At 64.0% G+C, this 19,102-nt stretch overlaps 1 protein-coding gene across 4 annotated transcripts; it reads right to left on the reverse strand.

Moving 5' to 3' along the window:
* Positions 1-18: 18 nt before the first annotated feature.
* CASKIN1 (CASK interacting protein 1) lies at positions 19-18,027 on the reverse strand. 4 transcript variants are annotated; one of them, XM_036827421.1, is made up of 20 exons: positions 17,856-18,027; positions 11,793-11,844; positions 11,588-11,685; positions 11,236-11,381; positions 11,050-11,145; positions 10,800-10,930; positions 10,229-10,337; positions 10,039-10,147; positions 9,854-9,936; positions 9,571-9,688; positions 8,448-8,549; positions 8,255-8,343; positions 8,089-8,173; positions 7,912-8,003; positions 7,007-7,117; positions 6,824-6,925; positions 5,261-5,399; positions 3,137-5,182; positions 2,055-2,460; positions 19-1,691 (listed from the first exon to the last, which is right to left on the reverse strand). In XM_036827421.1, exons 1-20 carry the CDS (start codon positions 17,947-17,949, stop codon positions 1,592-1,594), a joined length of 4,308 nt encoding a protein of 1,435 aa, XP_036683316.1. In that variant the 5' UTR covers positions 17,950-18,027; the 3' UTR covers positions 19-1,591. The 4 variants fall into 4 exon arrangements, with proteins under 4 accessions (XP_036683316.1, XP_036683315.1, XP_036683318.1 ...); XM_036827420.1 differs by having other exon boundaries at positions 9,854-9,948; XM_036827423.1 differs by lacking the exons at positions 6,824-6,925; positions 7,007-7,117 and having other exon boundaries at positions 5,261-5,357; positions 9,854-9,948.
* Positions 18,028-19,102: the final 1,075 nt, after the last annotated feature.

Here is a 19,102-nt window from a genome sequence, read left to right on the forward strand (position 1 = left end):
AGCTGACAGTAGCTCCCTGCCCGGACCCCCCCTCCCCACCTGCTGGCCCTGGCCTGGGCCACCCACTGTGGAGAGGCCAGGTAGCTGGCCAGGCCCACCCACCTGGGGACATGCCAGCACATGACCACTGGAAGGGGCCCCACACACCCAGGCACCACCTTGGCAGACCCCCTCAGCCCACCCGAATCACAATCGCTGGTTTTCGGCGCTTTTTAATTCTCTTTTTTGTTAAGAAATGTCAAAGTTGTGCCCAACACATGTGGATCAGCAAACACGATAGAGGAGGCCAATCAGTACTTTTTGGAGGGGGGAGAGGGAGGGAGAGAAGGCGAGAATGACCACACGATACGGCCTCAGACCATGAGCAGAGCGTCTGTGGGAACTGGAGCGGGGGTGGGCTGGCTGCGCGGCGCCAGCTCAGGGCCCCAAGGAGGGAGGGTTGGGCACACCCTCACACGCAGCCTGGCATGCATGCCCTGCACCCACTGCTGTCACCCAACTGATGCGCCCACGTTCACCACGCCGTGCACACAGCTCCCCTGAAGCCCAGGTGCACCCTCACACCAGCACCCATGGGAGAGGCAGAGCCCTCCCCACTGTCTCCACGGCGTGGATGACACAGCCCAGCGGCGAGCAAGGCACATCCTTCAAGTTCTTCAGACGCAGAGAAGTTAGGAGAGAGAGCAGAGGGGAGGCCCTGGCGGAGCACAGACCCCTCCCCCAGACCCCAGCCTCCTGTTTGTGCTACTGGGCCCAGAGGTCTGGCCACTCCTGGACAGAGGGAGGGAAGGATAGACAGACAGATGGCCGGGGCCTCTAACAGCTTTTGTCTTGAGCTAGACTCCAGCGTCCTTGCAGTTGGTAAATAGTTTTCTATAGAATCAATAATATTTCTTCTTTCTTTAAATATATATTTGTTAAAGTTATACCTTTTTTATTTCTCTGGGGAAATCTGCCTCAGCTTATTCCCAATAAATTAATACTCTTCGATAGCTTATATTCAGGGAGGGGGGTGCAGTGGGGCAGGGGGCCCAACCCCAGCCCCTTGTGCTGCGCTGGAGTGGCTGGCAGAGGTCCCCAATGGGCAGTTCTGTGCTGGGCATAGGCCTGTGCTCTGCCACAGATTGGGGAGGGGGCTACAGCAGCTGCCCCCCCTCCCGCTGCCTCCGAGGGTGGACCCAACCTGGACTCAGGGCAGGGGGTTCAGGAGTTTCCCCTCCTCCACCCACAGCGGGCAGAGCCCAGTGGTGGGTGGGCAGGTGGCCCAGCAGTTATTGCACAGGGAGCAGCAGATAAGGAAGGGGGGCACCCACGAGGCAGCAGCATCTGCCCAGAGCCCTTGGGTCCCCCAACCAGGCAGTCCTCCAAGCTGGGCACAGGGGCAGGAGTTGTGCTTGTGCGGGGTCTGGACAGGACGGCCCACCCCCGCCTCGTGCCCGCGGCCGCCTAGCGGGCTGCCCCCTGTGCCCCTCCCCCTTGGTCCACCGCCCTGCCCGCTCGCGCCGCCCCCGGAGGTACCCATCCTGAGGTAAAGGTCAGTGTGCGGGCCGGAGCCCAGGCGGCGCGGGGGAGCCCAACTTGGGCGGCCGCGTCACTCCAGCATGGCGTCCAGCTGGTCGGCCAGGTCGTCAAACATGCTGCCAATGTCGTCCAGGATGCTGCCGGTGCTCTTCTCCTCGGCGGCCGAAGAGCTGGGGGCGGGCGCAGCGTGAACTGGCTGAGTCGGCGCAGAACTTCCAGCCCCCACGTCCCGCCCATTCCGCGCAAAGTCCCGCCCCTCGCGGAGGCCACGCCCCCGCCTTCAGGGGCGGGGCCGGAACAGTCCACGCCCTCCCCACGACATCTGCCCCGCTCCGCCCCCGGCCCACGCACAGTAGCCTCTGTCGGGGGCTGGGGCAGCTCGTAGGGCCCCGCCCACGCCAGGCCGTACCCGGCGCAACTCGGGCCCGGCGCGACTCGGCCCCGCCCTCGCAGGGCAGCCTCCAGGTGTGCACCCGCCGCGGGGGCGCACAGACCCCCACCTACGCCCACGCCGGACCGGGTCCTGCACCTACCGCGAGCCTTGCGCGTCCTCCTGCCGGATCTTCTCTTCTACAGCTTGCAGCGCGGCCGCCAGGCACGCGCTAGTCTCCTCAAGCTTCTGCCTGGCGCTGTCCCCCGGCGAGGCGCCGTCGGGCGCGGCGGGGGGCCCGGCTGCCGCTGCGGCAGCGCGCGGCGGCTTGGCGGGCACGTGCAGCGCGGGCACACCGGGGGACGGGGGCCTGGCCGGGCTGGCACTCAGCGAGGGCGGCGTGCTGGCGGGCTTGGTGAGGGCAGCAGGCGGCTGGCGTGCCGGCGAGGGCGACGGGCTGGCGCTGCCCGACTGCAGCCCCGCAGCTGCCTTGGCCGGCTTGGGCGCCGTGGGCGGTGGCGGCGGCTTGGGAGACACGGGCGGCGGCGTGCCGTGGGCACGCTTCACCTCTGCGGGGAGGAGGAGAGTCGCACCGGCGTGGGAGGTCGCGCGGCGCGCGCGCTGCCTATCGCGGCACAAGCCCTGCCCAAGCGCCCTGCCTCGAACCCGGGATTAGAGATAACGCCCTTTGCACTGCCGGCCGGGCTCCAGCCCCAGCCCTCCGCCCCCCAGCCTCCCTGAGGCTGCCAGGGGGCGCGCTTCCCTGTGCAGGCCTGCGTGGGTCACTGCTTCCAAACCCCGCCTGGTCCACCCCCCACCTCCATTCCCCTCCAGGTGTGGCCTGTTGCAGACACCGGCCCTCCCGTTGCTTGAATGCCACAGGGCCTTTGCACCTCTGATCCTTCTGCCTGGAAGCCTCTCCCCTCCCTCCTGTGCTTGGGTCATTTTACAGCCAGGTCAGAATCCTCCCTTAGCCTTCCAGCATCGTGGGCCTGTCCTCCTTCCACAGGTGCTGCTATTCATGGGTTTCTGTGTCTCCTTCACTGAGGAATGTAAGGATCATCCACCCTTGTCTCAGCTCTCGTTGGTGGAGTGGTCCAGTGGGTGGATGGACAAGAGGGTCTGAGGATACTTTCCCACCCCACTCCACCTGGCCTTCATTAAATCCAAGAAGTGGAAAACCCCTCAGACCATGGCATGGGGAGCTGGAGGAGGGCCCTTCCCCAGCTGGCTCCCTGAACCTACCTGGGCTGCCAGGACCTGGCAGTGGCACCTTCTTGGAGGCAGGCGTGGGCGAGCCCTGGATCTTGGGCACGGGCTGAGCCAGAATGGGCTTGGGAGAGACAGGTGGCTTGGCTGGCTTCCGGGCATCACTGTCTGGCGGGGGCAGTGGGGGCAGGTGCAAGAGGTCAGAGGGCGGGGGCTCAGCGGGTGGCGGTGGCGGGGGCAGCTCTGGGGGCCCAGCCTGCTCAGAGGCTGGACGGCGGCGCACAGTGCCTGTTCCATTCTGGTACACGGACAGCGGCGGTAGGGGAGGCTCGGGACCTGCCTCCCTCTCCTTGGCCTTGGGCCGGCGCTTGACCGTGTCGGACTCAGTGAGGATGAACTTGACGTTCTCCTGCTGGCTCTGCTTGGCTCGGATGCGCCTCTTGAGCGTGGCGCTGGCCTCCACCCTGGCCAGTGGTGGGCCCTCCACACCTGCCTCACCCTTGGCTGGACCTCGAGGCCGCTGCCGGGTAGCGCCATCTTCCACAAAGTGGCCGTGATCTGCAGGCCCCCCTGGCTCTCCCGGACCCCGGCGAGCAGTGGCCAGAAGTCCCGTGACAGGCCCACTCAGTGTGCGGCGCCGGTTCACCACCTCGCCGTCAGGCCCAATGGCCTCCTTGTGCTTCACTGAGGCCAACACCGTGGCCACCCGGCCTGGCTCCGGGCTGGCGGGGCGAAGCATGGGGTGGCCCTCAGGGGGCCTGCGGGCTGCCCGGCCCCCACCCCCAATGGACGACAGCTCGAGCATGGCTGCAATGCTCTTCACACTGCCAGCGCTTCCTGTGTCCACGCTGCCAGCCAGGTCACTAGCCCGCCGGCGCTGTGCCCGGACCCCCAGCCGGCCGTCCTCGGTCCCAGCCCCCTCGGTCTCCGCATCTGGCACTGACTCATCAGCCAGGTTGGCACTGGCCATGGCTGAGCTGGAGCGCTTGGGCGGGGGTGGGGGGGGGCCCTTCTTTCGCGGCCGCACAGCAAACGACTGGCTGCGGTTGACGTTCTTGTCAGCGCCAGCGGATGCCCGCACCGAGTGGCTGCGGCCCACGCGCCGCTGGACTGTGGCGTAGGGCCCCACGGTGGCAGGCACCAGCAGCTCGTCCCGCTCCGGCTCGCTGTCGGACGCCGCGTAGCGATTCAGGCTGTGGGCGCGCTTCTTGGGCCGCCCTGGCTCCATGTCGGCCTCGGGGGGCAGGCACAGCGTGGGCACAGGCGTGGGCACGGCCGCAGGCGCAGGCCCCGGAGCAGCCGGCCCTGCCTCGCTCTCCACGGGTTGGGGCAGCACGTAGGCAAAGCCACGGTGTGTGGGTGACTGAGGCAGCGAGCGAGGTGACATGGGTCGCTCCATTGGTGGCAGCAGCTGTGGGGTGGGCTTCACCTTGGCTGTGGCTGGGGCTGGGCCATGAGGCCCCCCCAGGGCTTGCGGGGAGCCTGGCCGGGCTTTTGTGGGAGTCTGGGGGGGCGTGAAGTGGCTGGTACCTGGTGGAAGGACCTGCCGTGGCTTGCCAGGCACTGGGGGCACACTGGCCCGCTTGACGCTGTGGCCGTGGCGGCTGGGCCGGGCCTCCTTGGGGGGGGTACCCAGGGCCGGCCCCTCCTCCAGCAGGTACTCCTGGCTTCGTGACATGGGGCTGCCAGGCCCTGGGGGCCCGTCGCCCAGCAGCTCCTGAGAACTGCTCATGTGCCGTGCCCGCCCACCCAGGCTGGGCTCCTGCCGCATGGAGGCCCTTGGGGTGGGTGGCAGGTGGTTGGAGGGCTTCTCAGTAGGGGCAGCGGCAGCGGCAGCCCCTTCAGCCGGGCCCGTCAGAGCAGCCTGCAGCTCACCACTGAGCTCACTGTCCTGGAAGGTGGTCATCTTAGGAGACTGGCAGTCAGCTGGGGCAGGCTCGGGTGGGGGTGGCGACTCGATGGCCATCACTTCAAGTGACTGTGGTACCTTCCGGCGCAGGGGTCCCCCCTCATACTTGGCGTACTCTGCCTTCTGCAGCTCTGCCAGTTTCCTCACTGCCAGCATCAACTTCTTCTGGTGTCCTGCGTGGGGCGGGGGGCAGGTCAGGCCAGGGAGGGTGGCGAGGACCAGGAGGCAGTGGGGGCGGGGTGGGGCCTCACCCAGCTTGGTGATGCCGATCTCCTGCAGGTCCTCCCAGGTGATGTCGGTGATGAAGTCGATGTTCTCGTAGCCGTTGTCCACCAGCACCTTGTAGTACTGAGCCAGGCCAATCATGGACAGCCACACGGCCAGGTTAGCCTACGGAGCAGGGGACACAGAGGGCAGCCCGAGCTGGCTGCCCACACCCTGCCTATTACTCAGAGCTGTCAGAGGAGAGGGCACCGGGCCAGCCTGGCACAGAGAGACGGAAGGACAGACAGACAGGCCCGAGGCGTCAGCTTTGGAGACAGTGCAGCCTTGACAGGAGCCCAAGGCCAGTTCACACACACTTTCGAACATATGCAAACACACACAGAGGAGCGATTCTCTCCTCAGGATACCCTTTGGGGGAGGGGGAAGAATGCGCTTCCGGTGGAAGAATGCACTTCCTCACCTGCCCAGGCAGCCATGGGGACAGCATCCACGTGGACACACCACACACGTCATGGACACAGACACACAGCACCACCGACCAGATACGCATATACACACACCCTGCATCCCAGCCATCCACGGGCACTGACACCCCTCTGAGTCACGCTCACGCCCTCTCACCACTTCCCCACCAGCATCAGGCACACGTCACACAGCCTCGTCACACGCCTGGCAAATATCCGTGATGGTCTTCACCCAGAACCACCGGTGGCTCCCTGAATGGCATCCACCCGTCCACACTCCCAGCTGGATGTCACTCATGCATCAACACAGCACACTCGGTCACCCCCCCCTTGGGTGCACAAGCAAAGTGAAGCCCCTGGGACCCAGATGTGCTGGCTGGGAGGACCCCTGAGCCGCTGACTGAGTGGGGTGAGGCAGAGTGGATGAGCACAAACCCACCTGTCACCAACCCACAGCCCTGGGGCTCTCGGTGGCCATGGCATCTCCCTCACAGACGGGTGGGAGCCCGAAGCACAGCGCAAGGCCCAGAAAGGCAGCATGGATGTGACAGGCCCCGGGCCCACCTTCTCCCAGCCCAGAGCCTGTCCCACCACAGAGTGCCTGTTCGTGACAGCACGGGCCGCGGCTGGTGTGGCTGTCAGCCAGCGTGTGCAGTCACCAGTGGGCGCCTTGAATGTATTTAGCGTACGCATGCTGTGTACCCGAAACACGCACAGGCGTCTTCCCCATACATGTGCCTGGGTGTGTGCAAGCACATCCCATCCCCACGGCCCCCTGCAGTGTCTGGGGGGGTGTGTGATGGGCAGTGCTGTGGGGTGCCGCGTGGCTCCGGTGTCCCTGTGTGGCCGCCTGAGCGTGGAGCACGTAGTGGAGATGGGGACTCTCCAGGCTTCAGGCTCCCCTTGCCCTGATAGCCCTCAGAGGCGGTCACCACCGCCCCTGCCCCTGCCCCTGCCCCAGGGAGGTGGGCCCCAGTGCCCCTGACAGACAAACAGAGGTCATCCTCTGCTCTCCTCTCTCTGGACTCCCCAGAGGGCAGGGGTGGGCTGTAGCCAGGGAGGCAGGCTGTCTGTCTGTCTGTTTGCCCATCCTGGGACTGGCCACTGGGGTGCAGGGGGCCTTACGGGTTTGTGCTCAGGCAGCCAGTCGGGGATGCTCAGGCCGCTGATCTCTGCAGTGATCTTCTTCCGGTGGCCTGGCTTGGTGACCCCAATGGCCGTGAGGTCCTAGGTGGAGGAGAGGCCCATTAGCAGGAGGCTGGGGGCCCATCTCTGGGTCAGCTGGTAGACAGCCTTCGGGCAGCTCACCTCGGGGGTCATGCGGCTGATGGTGGGCAGGTCATAGCCGGCACTGATGAAGTTGGGGGCGTAGAGCTGCAGCTGGAATGTGGCAAGCCACTGGCTGACAGCCTCGGCGCCCTGGAAGACACAAGGCACCCGCTGCAGGCTCGCCCGCCTGCTCCCCCGCCAGGCATGCACCCCAGCCACCGCGGCGCCTCCTTCTCTGCTCAGCTGAAGACCACGCAGCGCAATCTGCTGTCCGCTGGGCTGTCTGCAGCCAGACCCCGTCAGCCTGGCCCGGGTGCTCCTCCTCGCTCTGTGGTCCTGGGTGCCGCTGTCTTGAGCATCGTCCAGCACCTCGGCCTCCTTCTGTCATCTCCACCAGGAGGGTCCAGCTGCTGTCCACATCACAGGCCTCCCTGACCGTCCCCCCCATTCCTGGACCAGGGACACCCTGCAGTGTGGCCCCGTGTGAGGGGCTCTGGGAATGGGGCCTCAGGCGGGGCAATTTAGTGCTGCTCCTCTACGCCCTGGAAGGTGGGCTCTACCCAGAGGAATGCAGGAGGACTCAGCCAGCAGCTCACGCCCGCCCTAGCACGCAGGTGCATGCACACAGGACCTGTCTCACCCACATACACGCCTTGTCTCGTCTCACATCCATGCCATTCCACACGCACACACATGCGCACATGTGCCCGCATCACAATCACACCAGCCACACACAAACCCCCACTCACCTCACACCCATGTCACACTTCCTAGACACACTAGCTTACACGCACAGCACATACAAGAGACAACAGCTACACAAACAGACTGACAGACCAACAGAAGGACGGGCCCAGCCTGTCTAGGGCCCTGGCCGCGCTGCGGCCAAGCCAGGCAGGCTGCCCTGGGCGCCCCCCCACCTGCAGCTGGCCCAGGCCTTGTACCTTGCCCTCCGATGCTGCCTCCAGCTTCTTGGGTGGCTGCTCCCCATAGACCTGCCCGGCATGGGTCACTGGAGTCTGAGACCGGGTGGCACCTAGGGACGAGAGGGTGTGGTGGGGCAATGGCTGCCTGGGGGCTACCTCCCGGCCAGGCCAGCAGTGCTGCGTCCTTGCTCTTACCTGAAGAGCCCTCCGGAGGCTTGACAGGGCTGTCCCCGGGGCTGGAGTCGGAGACAGACTTCTGGGAGAGCACCGTGGCCAGGAGCTGCAACCCAGACAGGCCGGCTGGCCAGTGCTGTGCTGCTCTAGACACAGGCCATCCCGGTCCTGCCACCACCCCACCTACCTTGACCCCTTCAGAGCCTGCGTGCAGGGTGTGGCCCCCGCTGCTCCGGCCACTGGCCACACTGCTCAAGCTGCCACTGCGGTCCCCGCCTGCCAACAGGAGGGAGCAGCATCAGCTAGTGCCAGCCCTGCAGAGCCCAGGTGCTGCCTTGCAGAAGTGCCACTGCCACCGCCCTCCAGAGGCCCCCACCTACCTGTGAATGGCTTCCTCAGCACCCAGATCTCCTCGGGGGGTGCAGAGGGCCCTGCTGAGCTGCCTCCCTGGGGTGGGCTTGGTTCGGCACCTGCTCGGGAACCTACGGGCCAAGCACAGTCTCCCTGAATCCTGGACTGGCCCAGGCCTGGGGCATCCCCTGGCCTGGCCCCCAAGTCTGCACAGAGCAGAGGCCGGACACACACGTTCCTGGGGGGTCAGTACAGCCTCCTCCTGCCCTGTCTCCGACGAGCTAAGCGACCCTCAGAAGGCCCTTCCCAACCCTGGACATTGGAGAGCAGGAGAGCATGGCAGAGAGGGGCGCAGGCCAGGCTATCCTGTGGTCCTGTAGGTGGGAGTAGGGAATTGCAGGAGGGTGCAAACCCCTCTGTGCCTGGGGAGCAGGGGGAGGGAGGAGGCCCCCAGGAGCCTGGGTCCAGGCTCCTCACCCCAGGGAACTAGATGACCTTGGGTGGATTGGCCAAACCTCCTAACTGGCCCCCCTCTGCCCTGTCACCCGGCCTGTCAATCTCCATATCCTCTCTGTGGGGTAAACCAATCACACCAGTCCCCCATCTGAAGCCATTCCATGGCCCTATGGCCTCATCCTGCGCCCCCTCCCTCTCCGTCACCAAGTCAGCCACACTGGGCTCCTTTGGACCCTTACACAGTCACACTCTGTCCTGCTTCAGTGCCTTTGCACATGTGGTTCCCACTGCCTGGAATGCTCTGCCTGTGGCCAGCCCCTCCCACTTCTCAGGGCCTTCTCTGTCCACACTTGTCTAAAGTGGGTCTCCATCTGCAATCTCTGTGTTACCGGTTGGTACGTTTCCTTCCACATTTATTTCACTGTTCCCTTCTCCCCTCCCTCCCCGAGGGCAAGCTCCTTGGGAGCAAGAATGACGTCCATCTGGGATACCATCTATTCCTAGTGCCTGGCATGCAATGTCTGTTGAATACATGAAGGAGTGGGTCAGGGGACGCTGATGAGGAGACAGCTGGCAGGACACACTCTGGACCCCACACCTAGCAATGGCTAGAGCTGACGATCCTTGCTCTGCCACCCAAAACGCCATGCACCTGCTTCCTTCTGGCCCGTGAGCCCATCCCTGGGTGGGACTTACCTGCTCGCTTGACGATGGCCTCGCCCAGGGAGGACGGGAAGTAGCCCACACGGTCATTGCCTGTCCTGTTGTCATGGATACAGCCCTTCCACCGGCCGTCTGGATGCTGCTCGAGGACCTGGCCAAGTACGGTGGGGGGAGCACACTCAGGGAGACACCCCTCCATGTTAAGTGGGTGGGTGGCCTTGGCCTCCTGCTCAGACCCCCCAGTTGCTGCCGGGTGTTGTGGGGAGCATCCCAGGTCCCATTCATCCCTGTTCAAGCAGCCCCAGGCTATCCTTACTGTGATAATGTCCCCGGCTTTCACGTTGAGGCTGGTCAGGTCGTAATTGTTGCAATAATCCTTGGTAGCCCGGACCTGCAGGGCTGCCGAGGCCTCTGGGGACACAGGAGGCGGCAGACCCCCCAGTCCTGTGAGCCGGCCTGGCCCAGGCCCCACCCCTGCCCCCCTGCCCCGCCCGGGCCCACCTCGCAGCAGCTGCTTGATCTCCTTGCTGGCCTGGGAGGTGGTGAATTGGTGCACGATGTCCAGGGCCGTCTGGCTGTAGGTGTTCCTCACGTGGGCATTGATCCCGTTCTGTATGTGCCAGAGGGTGAGGACTCTCAGGAGCCCCCTACACCCCCACTTGACCCCAGCTCCCTCTGGCCCCTAACTCACATCGAGCAGCAGCCGAACCACTTCCGTCTTCCCACAGAGTGCGGCCTCGTGCAGGGCCGTGCCGGACTTGGTCTGGCGGTTAATGTCAATGCCAGCTTGGAGGAGGAGTCTGACGGGGAGGTAGGAGGAGCAGGCAGGGCCCTGCACAGAGAGCCCTCTGCCCCAGCACCCCCAAGCCGGGCTCCAGTTCCTGGGGGCTGAGGATGAGCTAACCCTGTCCCACATCCCCAACAACCCCTCCCTGTGTTAACCCTTCACACTCTTATCTCGTCTCATCCTAGTGTAGGCATTGCTGCGATGGCCACTTTAAGGATGGGGAAACTGAGGCTCAGAGAAGTTAAGAGTCTCCTCAAGGTCACCCAGCAAGTGGCACAGACTGTGGGGCTATAGAAGACCACTCCCCAGCCCCCTCCAGTGCATCCTTTATGTGGGCGGCTTGAGGCATCCTTCGTATCCAGAGACCTGACCACATCCCCACGGCTCCCTGGCTGCTCCTGTCTTATTGCCAAGCCAGGAGCAGGAACCCCAAGGCTGGGTGCCCCTTACCCCGCCCACCCCCCCACAGCCATACCTGATGATGTCGATGTGGCCATTCTTGGCTGCCAGGTGCAGGGGGCTGGTGCCATTGGGGTCAGTGGTGTCCCCTGGCCGGGGCTCTAGCAAGGCCGCACACATGTTGCTGCTCAGGAGCAGCTGGACCACCTGGAAGGAGGGGTCAGAGTAGGGGGGCCCAGGAATGGGGTGGGGAGCTGCAGTTTGTCTCCCACTCCCACCCTAGGAGAAGAAGTTGGAGTCCCACTCAGCTCCCTGGGGAGACTTACCCCAACGCGGCCGAACTCACAGGCAAGGTCCAGGGGCGTCTTCCCCGAGTTGTCCACCATGCACGGGTTGGACTGGTGCTGGAGCAGCATCTCAGACTGCAGGGACCACAGGGCGTGGTCAGGCCCAATGCATCCGTCGGGCTCATTCTGCCCCAGGCACCCTGTCACCCCTGAGGCGGTCCTTACCACGTCGTAGTGACCATGCTGGGCCGCCAAGTGCAGGGGGATGTGGCCCTCATCAGACGGGACATTCACCGCTGAGCCCGCCTTCAGCACCAGCTTCATGGGCTCCTTCCGGCCCTGCCAGGCCGCATAGTGTAGCGGCCGCATGCCTGGGGGCAGGGGGGGCGGTTGGGAGCTAGCCCCTGACCCTGAACCCAACCCTGACTTCTAGGACGCTGATCCCATGAGAACCTGCCTCAACCCAGACCAAGACCCGGGGCTGAGACCTCAGTTGAGGGACCATCCTGGCTTCCAGGGACCCCACTTCTGACCTTGACACCCTGCCTCTGGCTCTGAGGTCCCTGACAGGCCTTGCCTTTGTTGTCCTTGATGTCCACAGCAGCCTGGGCCTCCAGCAGCAGGGTGATCAATTCTGTGTTGCCATTCAGGGCCGCGTGGTGCAGGGCAGAAAAGCTGGGACAGGTGACAGACATGTATGGGCAAGGAGCCGGGAACCCTGCCTTCCCCAGGAGTCCTTGACCCCCATACCAGACTGACATCTCCCCGGGCTGAGAACTCACCCATCTGGGTCTTGGAAATTGACATTGATCTTCTTGGTGGAGCCCAGGAGCTCTGGGGTGGGAAGGAGACATGGTGAGGGAGGCTCTGTCCAGCCCCTACTGAGGCCTACCTGGGTCCCAGCCCCCTCTAGACAGAGAGCAGGCAGAGAGCGGCTGGCTAGCTCCCTGGCAGGCTCAGAGCCAAAGCTATCTAGGTCTTTAGTCTAGAAACGTTCATTCATTCAACCCTGTTTCCGGCACTCAGCATCAGGTACCAGCTTTTGGCCCTTGGTTTCCCACTGAACTAAGACACTGGGAGGTTCATAGGGCCTGTCCCTGCCTGGGAACAGAAGCCAGGGCTGTGCACCCACACAGGCGCACACATGTGCACATGAACCCCCTCCCTTGAGACGCTGGCTGAGCATCTGCCAATGGTGGGAGGGAGAGAGCCAGCCCAATCTGTTTCTCAGAAGGACCCAGATGGGGCCGGGGGTGGCCCAGGAAGGCTGGAACACCCGGAAATGGGGGTATCTCTGGGGAAGATATGCATTTCCAGGGTTCAGCCTCCCCCAGCTCCCAGCCCCGGGGCTGGCCTGTGTAGATGAGCCCCATTTGGCAGGGCAGGATGGGGAGGCAGGCAAGTGGGCCAGTGCCTCCAAGCAACCACATTACAATGGCCCCCTCATCTATGGGGGCATGCACAGGCCCCAGGGTCAGCCCGCCTGAAGCCCGAGGGGCTCCAGCCCTCCCTTGGGGGCCCCAGTCTCCTCCCGGGGCCTCCCCAGTCCTGGCCTCCACCAGCCGCCTGCCAGAGGAGGGAAGCCCACCGATGCCCTCCCCGTGGGCTCAGGTCCAGCCGGACTCAGGCCAATCCCCTGCCTGTCTGGGCCACGGTTACATAAACCATTTGTGGGTCAGTCACTCTGTGAGGGAGGGGCTGGCAGGACAGAAGCCCCTTTGTCCAGGCTCAGGACAGGGATGGGGGCAGGGGGCTGAGGGAGTCGAGTCACAGAGGGGCTGCTGCAGGGCCCGCTCTGTGACCCACAGCAGCCCCGGCTGCTCTGGCCTCGGTTCTCAGCTTTTGGATGTAGGGTGTGGGTCCCCCAATGGCCCACAAAGCCCACAAAGTCAGAGACGGGCCTGAATTCAAATCCTCCCTCTGCCCCTTACTAGCCCTGAGGCCTTGGCTGTGAGCTCGAAGGGTCTAACAGGGTCAGCCTCAAAGGCCTAAGGGCGCCTCCAGACAACACATGAAGGGTCTGGCACAGAGTCGGCTCAGCACGTGGCAGTTCCTAATACTAGCCCTATAGTAATCCCACCCCACCCTCCCCAGTGAGGGGCTTTGCTGAAGAGCCGAAGAGCTGAGGCTCCAGGACGAGAGGCGTCTCCACTCCCCTGCCGCTCCCCCCGCCTCAGACACTTGGCTGATGCTAACGGCTGTCTAAGTTGGCAGCAGTGCCACCCCTCCTTCCCCGTGGTGGTCCAGGGCAAAACCTTGGAGGCAGCCCTGGGTCCCTTCTTGAACCCTTATATCTTCTCCATCGGTCAATCCTGTTGGCTCTACTTTCAAGACACTTTCAAAGCACACCTGGAATCCTACCCTTTCTCACCAGCACCATCATCACCACCCTGGGCCAGGCCAGCGTCCCTCGAAGGACCACTGCCATCACCTCCCCCTGGCATCCCCACTTCCACCCTGCCCCCTCCAGTCCATCCTCCATACCCACTGAGGTCAGGGGGATCCCGTTAGAACATGGGTCCGGTCCCATTGCTCCTGTCTCACTGGGGTTGGAGGTCAAAGCCGGACAATGGCCCTGATGATGCAGCCCTCCTTTCACTTCGACTTCCTCCTCACCCCTGTTCCAGCCACCTGAGCCTCCTTGATGGCACTCCAACACACCTGTCTCCCCTGCCACAGGGCCTTTGCACATGCTGTGTGTGTGTGTGTGTGTGTGTGTGTGTGAGCCATTCTTCTCTCAATTATCCCCATTATTCCCTCTTCATGTCCTTCAGGTCTCTATCCAAGACCTGCTTGTCAAAGCCTCCTCCCCCATCTAAAATGGTAATCCCCTGGGAGTTTCCTGGTGGTCCAGTGGTTAGGACTTGGCACTTCCACTGCCATGGCCCAGGTTCAGTCCCTGGCTGGGGAACTAAGATCCTGCAAGCTGTGCGGTGTGGCCAAAAAATAAAAAATAAATAATAAATACAACGGTAATCCCCTTCCCATCTCGTGTCTGTTGTATTTTTCTCTTTAGCCCCCATACCACCATTTATCTTGTTTATTGTCCATCTCCATCACTAAATTACAAGCTCCAAGAGGACAATGGTTTTTATCTATTTTGCTCACTGCCGTATCCTTGGTGGCTAAAACAGTGCCAGGCGCACACACGGTGCTCAGTAACTGGTGACTGAACTGTACCCTCATCCCACACACTCTGTCCACCTGCCAGGGTCGGCTTCAAGTGTGTCACCTGTGCAGCCACTCAGAAGAGCCCCACACCTGGCTGGGTGCTCTGCTGTTGTGAGATTATTTTTTGTTTTTGTTTTTGGGGTTTTTTTTGGCCCCATCTTGTGGCATGCGGAACTTCCCCGACCAGGGATTGAACCCGCGCCCGCTGCAGTGGAAGCGTGGAGTCTTAACCACTGGACCACCAGGGAAGTCCTATTATTTTTTTGGACAAGTCACCCCCCCACCATTTTCATTTTGCGCTGGGCTCTGTGGATTATGCGGCCGGGCCTGCCACGGTCCCTTGTCGTGAAGCTTAAGGGAGCCCAGGCATCGCTGTCCCCCAGCACCCCTGCCTTGCTCAAGCCCATGCTCAGCACATTCCCCCACCAGAAGGCTCTGCCCCCCGACTCTAATGTCTGCTGCCCCCCACCCTTCTTAGTTCCCATGTAGCCAGTTCTCAGCTTCTCCCCACAAGACTTCCCAGGCCAGCTCACTCTCCTCCCTCCCGCAGCCAGGGTGCCCAGGCAGCTGCGGAGCCAGGTGCTCGGAGTGGAGCCCGAGGCCAGGCCCACCTGCTCGCCCAGTCACAGCTGCAGGTGCTGAAATCTCAGAGGGACTGGAGGTTGAGGCCCAGGAAGTGACACAGACACCAGTGGGGAGAGGGTGTCTCCATCCAGAAGGGGATCACTCCCCACAGGAGAAGGAGCATCTTGCTAAGGTCATCTCCCCCCCACACACTCCCAGCCGCTGGTCTCCTCAAAGAGGAAAAGTGCTGGAATTGGATGAAGGGGGCCTTGAGGTCTTGGAGCACCCCCAATTCCCATGGGGACACTGGACACCCGGGAAGGTCCCAGAACTGCAGCCTGCCTGGGGCTGGGGGGCTGCACCTCATGGAGATAGGTGCCCTGAATGAAGCTGGAGCAGAGCACGGCTTCAGGGGCCTGGGTAGGTGGGAGAGAGGAGGGCAAGTGGGGATAAGCTGAAGGCCCCAGGAGCCCCTTTCCCTTTTCCACGAGGGCACTAAGTCCTACGGATTGCCATCAGTCATAGTGCATACGCCTTGCCCCTGACCGCCCCCATGACTTTGGCTCTCCGGTCTCCTATCACCCCAGCCCTCTAACTGCTCTCCTGATACCACCCCTACCTATGAAGTCACCTCCAAACTCCAGCTGCAGAGGCCCTGGGGGGAGCCCACCCCAGACCCTTTTCCACTCTACCCTTGTGGCCTCCCTCCACCCCTCTGCCCAGATGCTCCTCCAACCACGGAAGCCACCCACAGGCCACCTCCACAGAGCCACATCGGTCCCCTACAGGGACGTGGTCTTGGCCTCCTCTGCTCCCACCTCAGATTGGCTGAGCCCTGTGGCCTCCAGCATAGAAAGGCACCCTCTCAAATCCCCCAGGGCAGGCAGCTCTGAGCCAGACGCTGGAAGGGAACTCTTAGTGGGCCAAGGTGAGTAAGCATAGGAGCACTGGCCGTAGTCTTCAGTGAAATGGAAGAAAGGGGAGGTTGGGCCAGAAGGAAGGGCAGGGTGTCTGCCTGCACCCCAGAAGACCAGCCTCCACCCTAGTATTTTCCCTCCCTAGCAGTCTCTTCTTCACTTCAAGGATGACTGCTAAAGGTGACGGTGCCTGTGCATGTAAGTGGAGGCTCCCTTCAGGCAGGATAGGGGTGCTGACAGAGCCTGGGGTGTCACTGGGGTGTGGGGTGAAGGGAAGGTGTCAGCACAAGGAGGAGACTGTGGAAACAAGAATCGTGGGAACACCTCTGGAGTTGGGGGCCCCAGGGAGTACCACTGGATGCCCCCTACCCCATGGCCCAAACTCCAGCTGTACTTTGCTGAATCAAAATACATCTTACTCCAAAGCAGGCCAGTGTTGCCATGACAACCGAGCTAATTCATGGAGAGATTTCTCGGTCTGATTTATTATGCCCGCCCCTGTGAGTCAGAGAGCCCAGATTTGGGTGCCAGGGCAGGTGTCTCTCCTACCCGGAGACCAGGCCATGCAGGGGCAAATGCAGAGATCCAGGCGGAGACACAGGTAGAGGTAAAGGTCCCCACACCTCCCCCGGATGGCCAGAGTAAAAGGGGGGAGGAGTCGCCAAATCTGATGCCCCCCACTTCCTCGGCGCACTGCCCTGGGCTGTCTAGGAAATGGCCACAGTTAGCACTTCCGGAGCACTTACTAAGTGCCTGGGCTTCATGCGTGTACTCACTGTTCTTACAACAATGCTACGAGGCAGGGACCACAAACGTCCCCATCCTACAGATGAGGAGACTGAAGCCCAGAGACTGGAGATGCCTGTGCCCAAGGTCGGATGGCCACTAGGTGGAAGACTTTGCCTTGCCTTCCACCTCTCAATCCCTGAGCCTGCTTTTGAGGCTCAGCTGAGGTTGCCTCTGCCTGAAAGCCCTCCCTTTCTGAACCCCGAGGCCCTGAAGCCAGCCCTAACTGGCAGACTGTCCCTGGGCCTCCAGTGTGGAAGGCAGGGCCCACCTGTGTATGTGTGCTGGCGAGGCACAGATGTGCAGCTCTCTAATTGCACAGAGCAGACAGTAGCGGCCAGGCAGGGGCTGCAGTGGGAGGGGTCCTCCTGGGGCTCAAGGACCTACCCCCACCTGCCCCAGAGGCTGTCTCAGTTCTCAGCATCTCCCCTGGAGAGAGGGGAGGGTACCTCCCTGACTTACATACAGTCCCGGGGGGTGGCATGGGGAGTCGGGGCACCCAGACCCCACCTGCTACCCAGCAGAGCCCTGCCCGCGCCCACACAGGTGCCCTGACACACTGACACGGCCATACGTGCGCAGTCACACACGCGGCTTGTCCACACGCCCATCCATCCATCTCCAGGGTCCCCGGGGGAGGCTCCAGGCTGAGCTGGGATGAGTGCTGGGATCAGGGCGCCAAGCTTCCAACCATCCCCTGGGACCCCCACAGAACAAGCTCAGGATGGCCAGTGGGAGACCCCCTCCCCCCCAGTCTCCTTTTCCAGCAGGGAAGCCAGAGAGGACCAGGGTCTGCACCTGCCTCGAACTCAGCCTGCCCTGGGCTGGGCGACCTTGGGTCTCTGCTCCCGCTTCAGTAAATGGCCCCCAGCCGGCCATGCCTGGGCAGCCACACCCCCAGCATGGTCCTGCCCCCCCCTTCCCTGCTAAGCATGTTATTAAACATGGGGCGGGGAGGGGGTCTGACAGAGACTGTCAGCCCTGTGGTCTCCCCTCACCGCAAGAGGCCCCTCCCTCTCTCCATGGCGTGGGGGGGAATCCGCCTCGCCCTTTAAAGGCCCAGAAGAGACCTCCAGCTGTCAGCCCGCAGCCCGGGAAGGGAGGGGAACGGAGGCAGGAGAGAGGGATGCGAATGCCTGCGGCCTGGAAGGTGGGTGCCGCCAGGTGCCCGCTGGGGGGCTCGGGTGACGGCCTGGCGCTCGATGCAGCCCCTCCTTCAGTGCTGGCAGCGGGGGGCGCGGACGGAGGGTCTGGGCGCTGCTGGCCCCGCCCCGCCCCCGGGGACCCGACAGCATCCCCCTCCCCGCCCCGCGCCGGGCGGGGTGGGGGGCTCGGCGCTGGAGACGGCCCCAGGGCGCGCCGCGGCTCGCGCCCGCTCCCCGCGCCCCCCGTACCCCCCGCACTCACTGGCCTTTCCGGGCCGCGGCCTCTGCAGCAGCCTCTGCGCGGTCCCCACGTCCTCCGCCTTCACCGCCTGCACCAGTTCCTGCTCCTTCCCCATGGCGCGACCGGGGCCGCAGCGACGCGGCTGAGCTCCGTGCGCTCGGCGCGGCTCAGAGGCGGTGGCGGCCCCGCGGCACCCGCCGCATCCTCCTCCCTCCCCCGCCGCCTCCTCCGCCGCCCGCGCCCCTCGCTGTCCTCGGGCTCCGGCTCGGGCTCGGGCTCCCGGCGCGGAGGGGGCGGGGAGCGCGTCACGGGCGGGGGGCGGCCCGGGGGCGGGGGCCGGCGGCGGCGGCGGCGGCGGGAGCGGGGCGGGGGCCGTCGGCGGCGGCGGGAGCGGGGCGGGGGCGCGGCACCTGGCGCCGCCTCCCGGACGCCTGGGTCCCCCTTCCGCGGCCGCTGACCTCGGTGCGCCCGCGCCGGCCGCGCGCCCGACTCCTTGGCTCCGCCCCTACATTAGGACCCGTCCTCCCGAGACGCCCCCTCCCCACGTGCGGGCCGCGCGGCTCAGGCCCGGCCTCTGCGGACACCCCGCGGCCCCGGCGACCGCCAGGGGCTAGGGACAGCAGCCACCGGGGGGCCGGACACTGAGCCCCGACTCGGCGGCGGCGCCAGGCAGAGCCTGAGCGAGGCTTCCAGAGGCTGCGGGACCCACGGGGGGAGGGACTCAGACAGTGGGCGGGCGGGGACCCGGGCATGGAGATACCCAGGCATCGGCGGCACAGAAGCCGGCCCGCCAGGGGCTGTCAGACATTTCTGGCCCGTGGTTCCCGTGGGAGGTGTCGAGGGACTGTGAAGAGGAATCTCCCAATAATGAATTCGGTGTCAGGGAACCCGCCCTCCCCTTCCCGCAACTGCACCTTCATGCCCTGCAGCCTCTGGCTCTCTCCACAAACAATGCTAGGCGACCCCCAACCGCCCCCTCCTCAGTCGAACCCCAACCTCAGTGCACCTGCCCAGCACCAACTGGGGTTCAGCCCCTCACACTTACCACCAAGAGGGGCTCGGCTCCCCCATCCCCAGCACCAACTGACGTGTAACTCTTCAGGTCCACCACCCAGGGGGTTTCAATCCCCCCGGTCGCAGCACCAATGGGGTCACAGCCCTGCCCAGCAGCAATCTGAACCCCACACAAGCCTGCTTACCCCCCAGCCTCCAGGCACAGATTCTGGCAGCCCCACAGGGGACTGTCCTGCTTGACAATAACCCTCCCC

This window comes from Balaenoptera musculus, chromosome 15 (genome assembly GCF_009873245.2).
Source record: "Balaenoptera musculus isolate JJ_BM4_2016_0621 chromosome 15, mBalMus1.pri.v3, whole genome shotgun sequence".
NCBI lineage: Eukaryota > Metazoa > Chordata > Mammalia > Artiodactyla > Balaenopteridae > Balaenoptera > Balaenoptera musculus.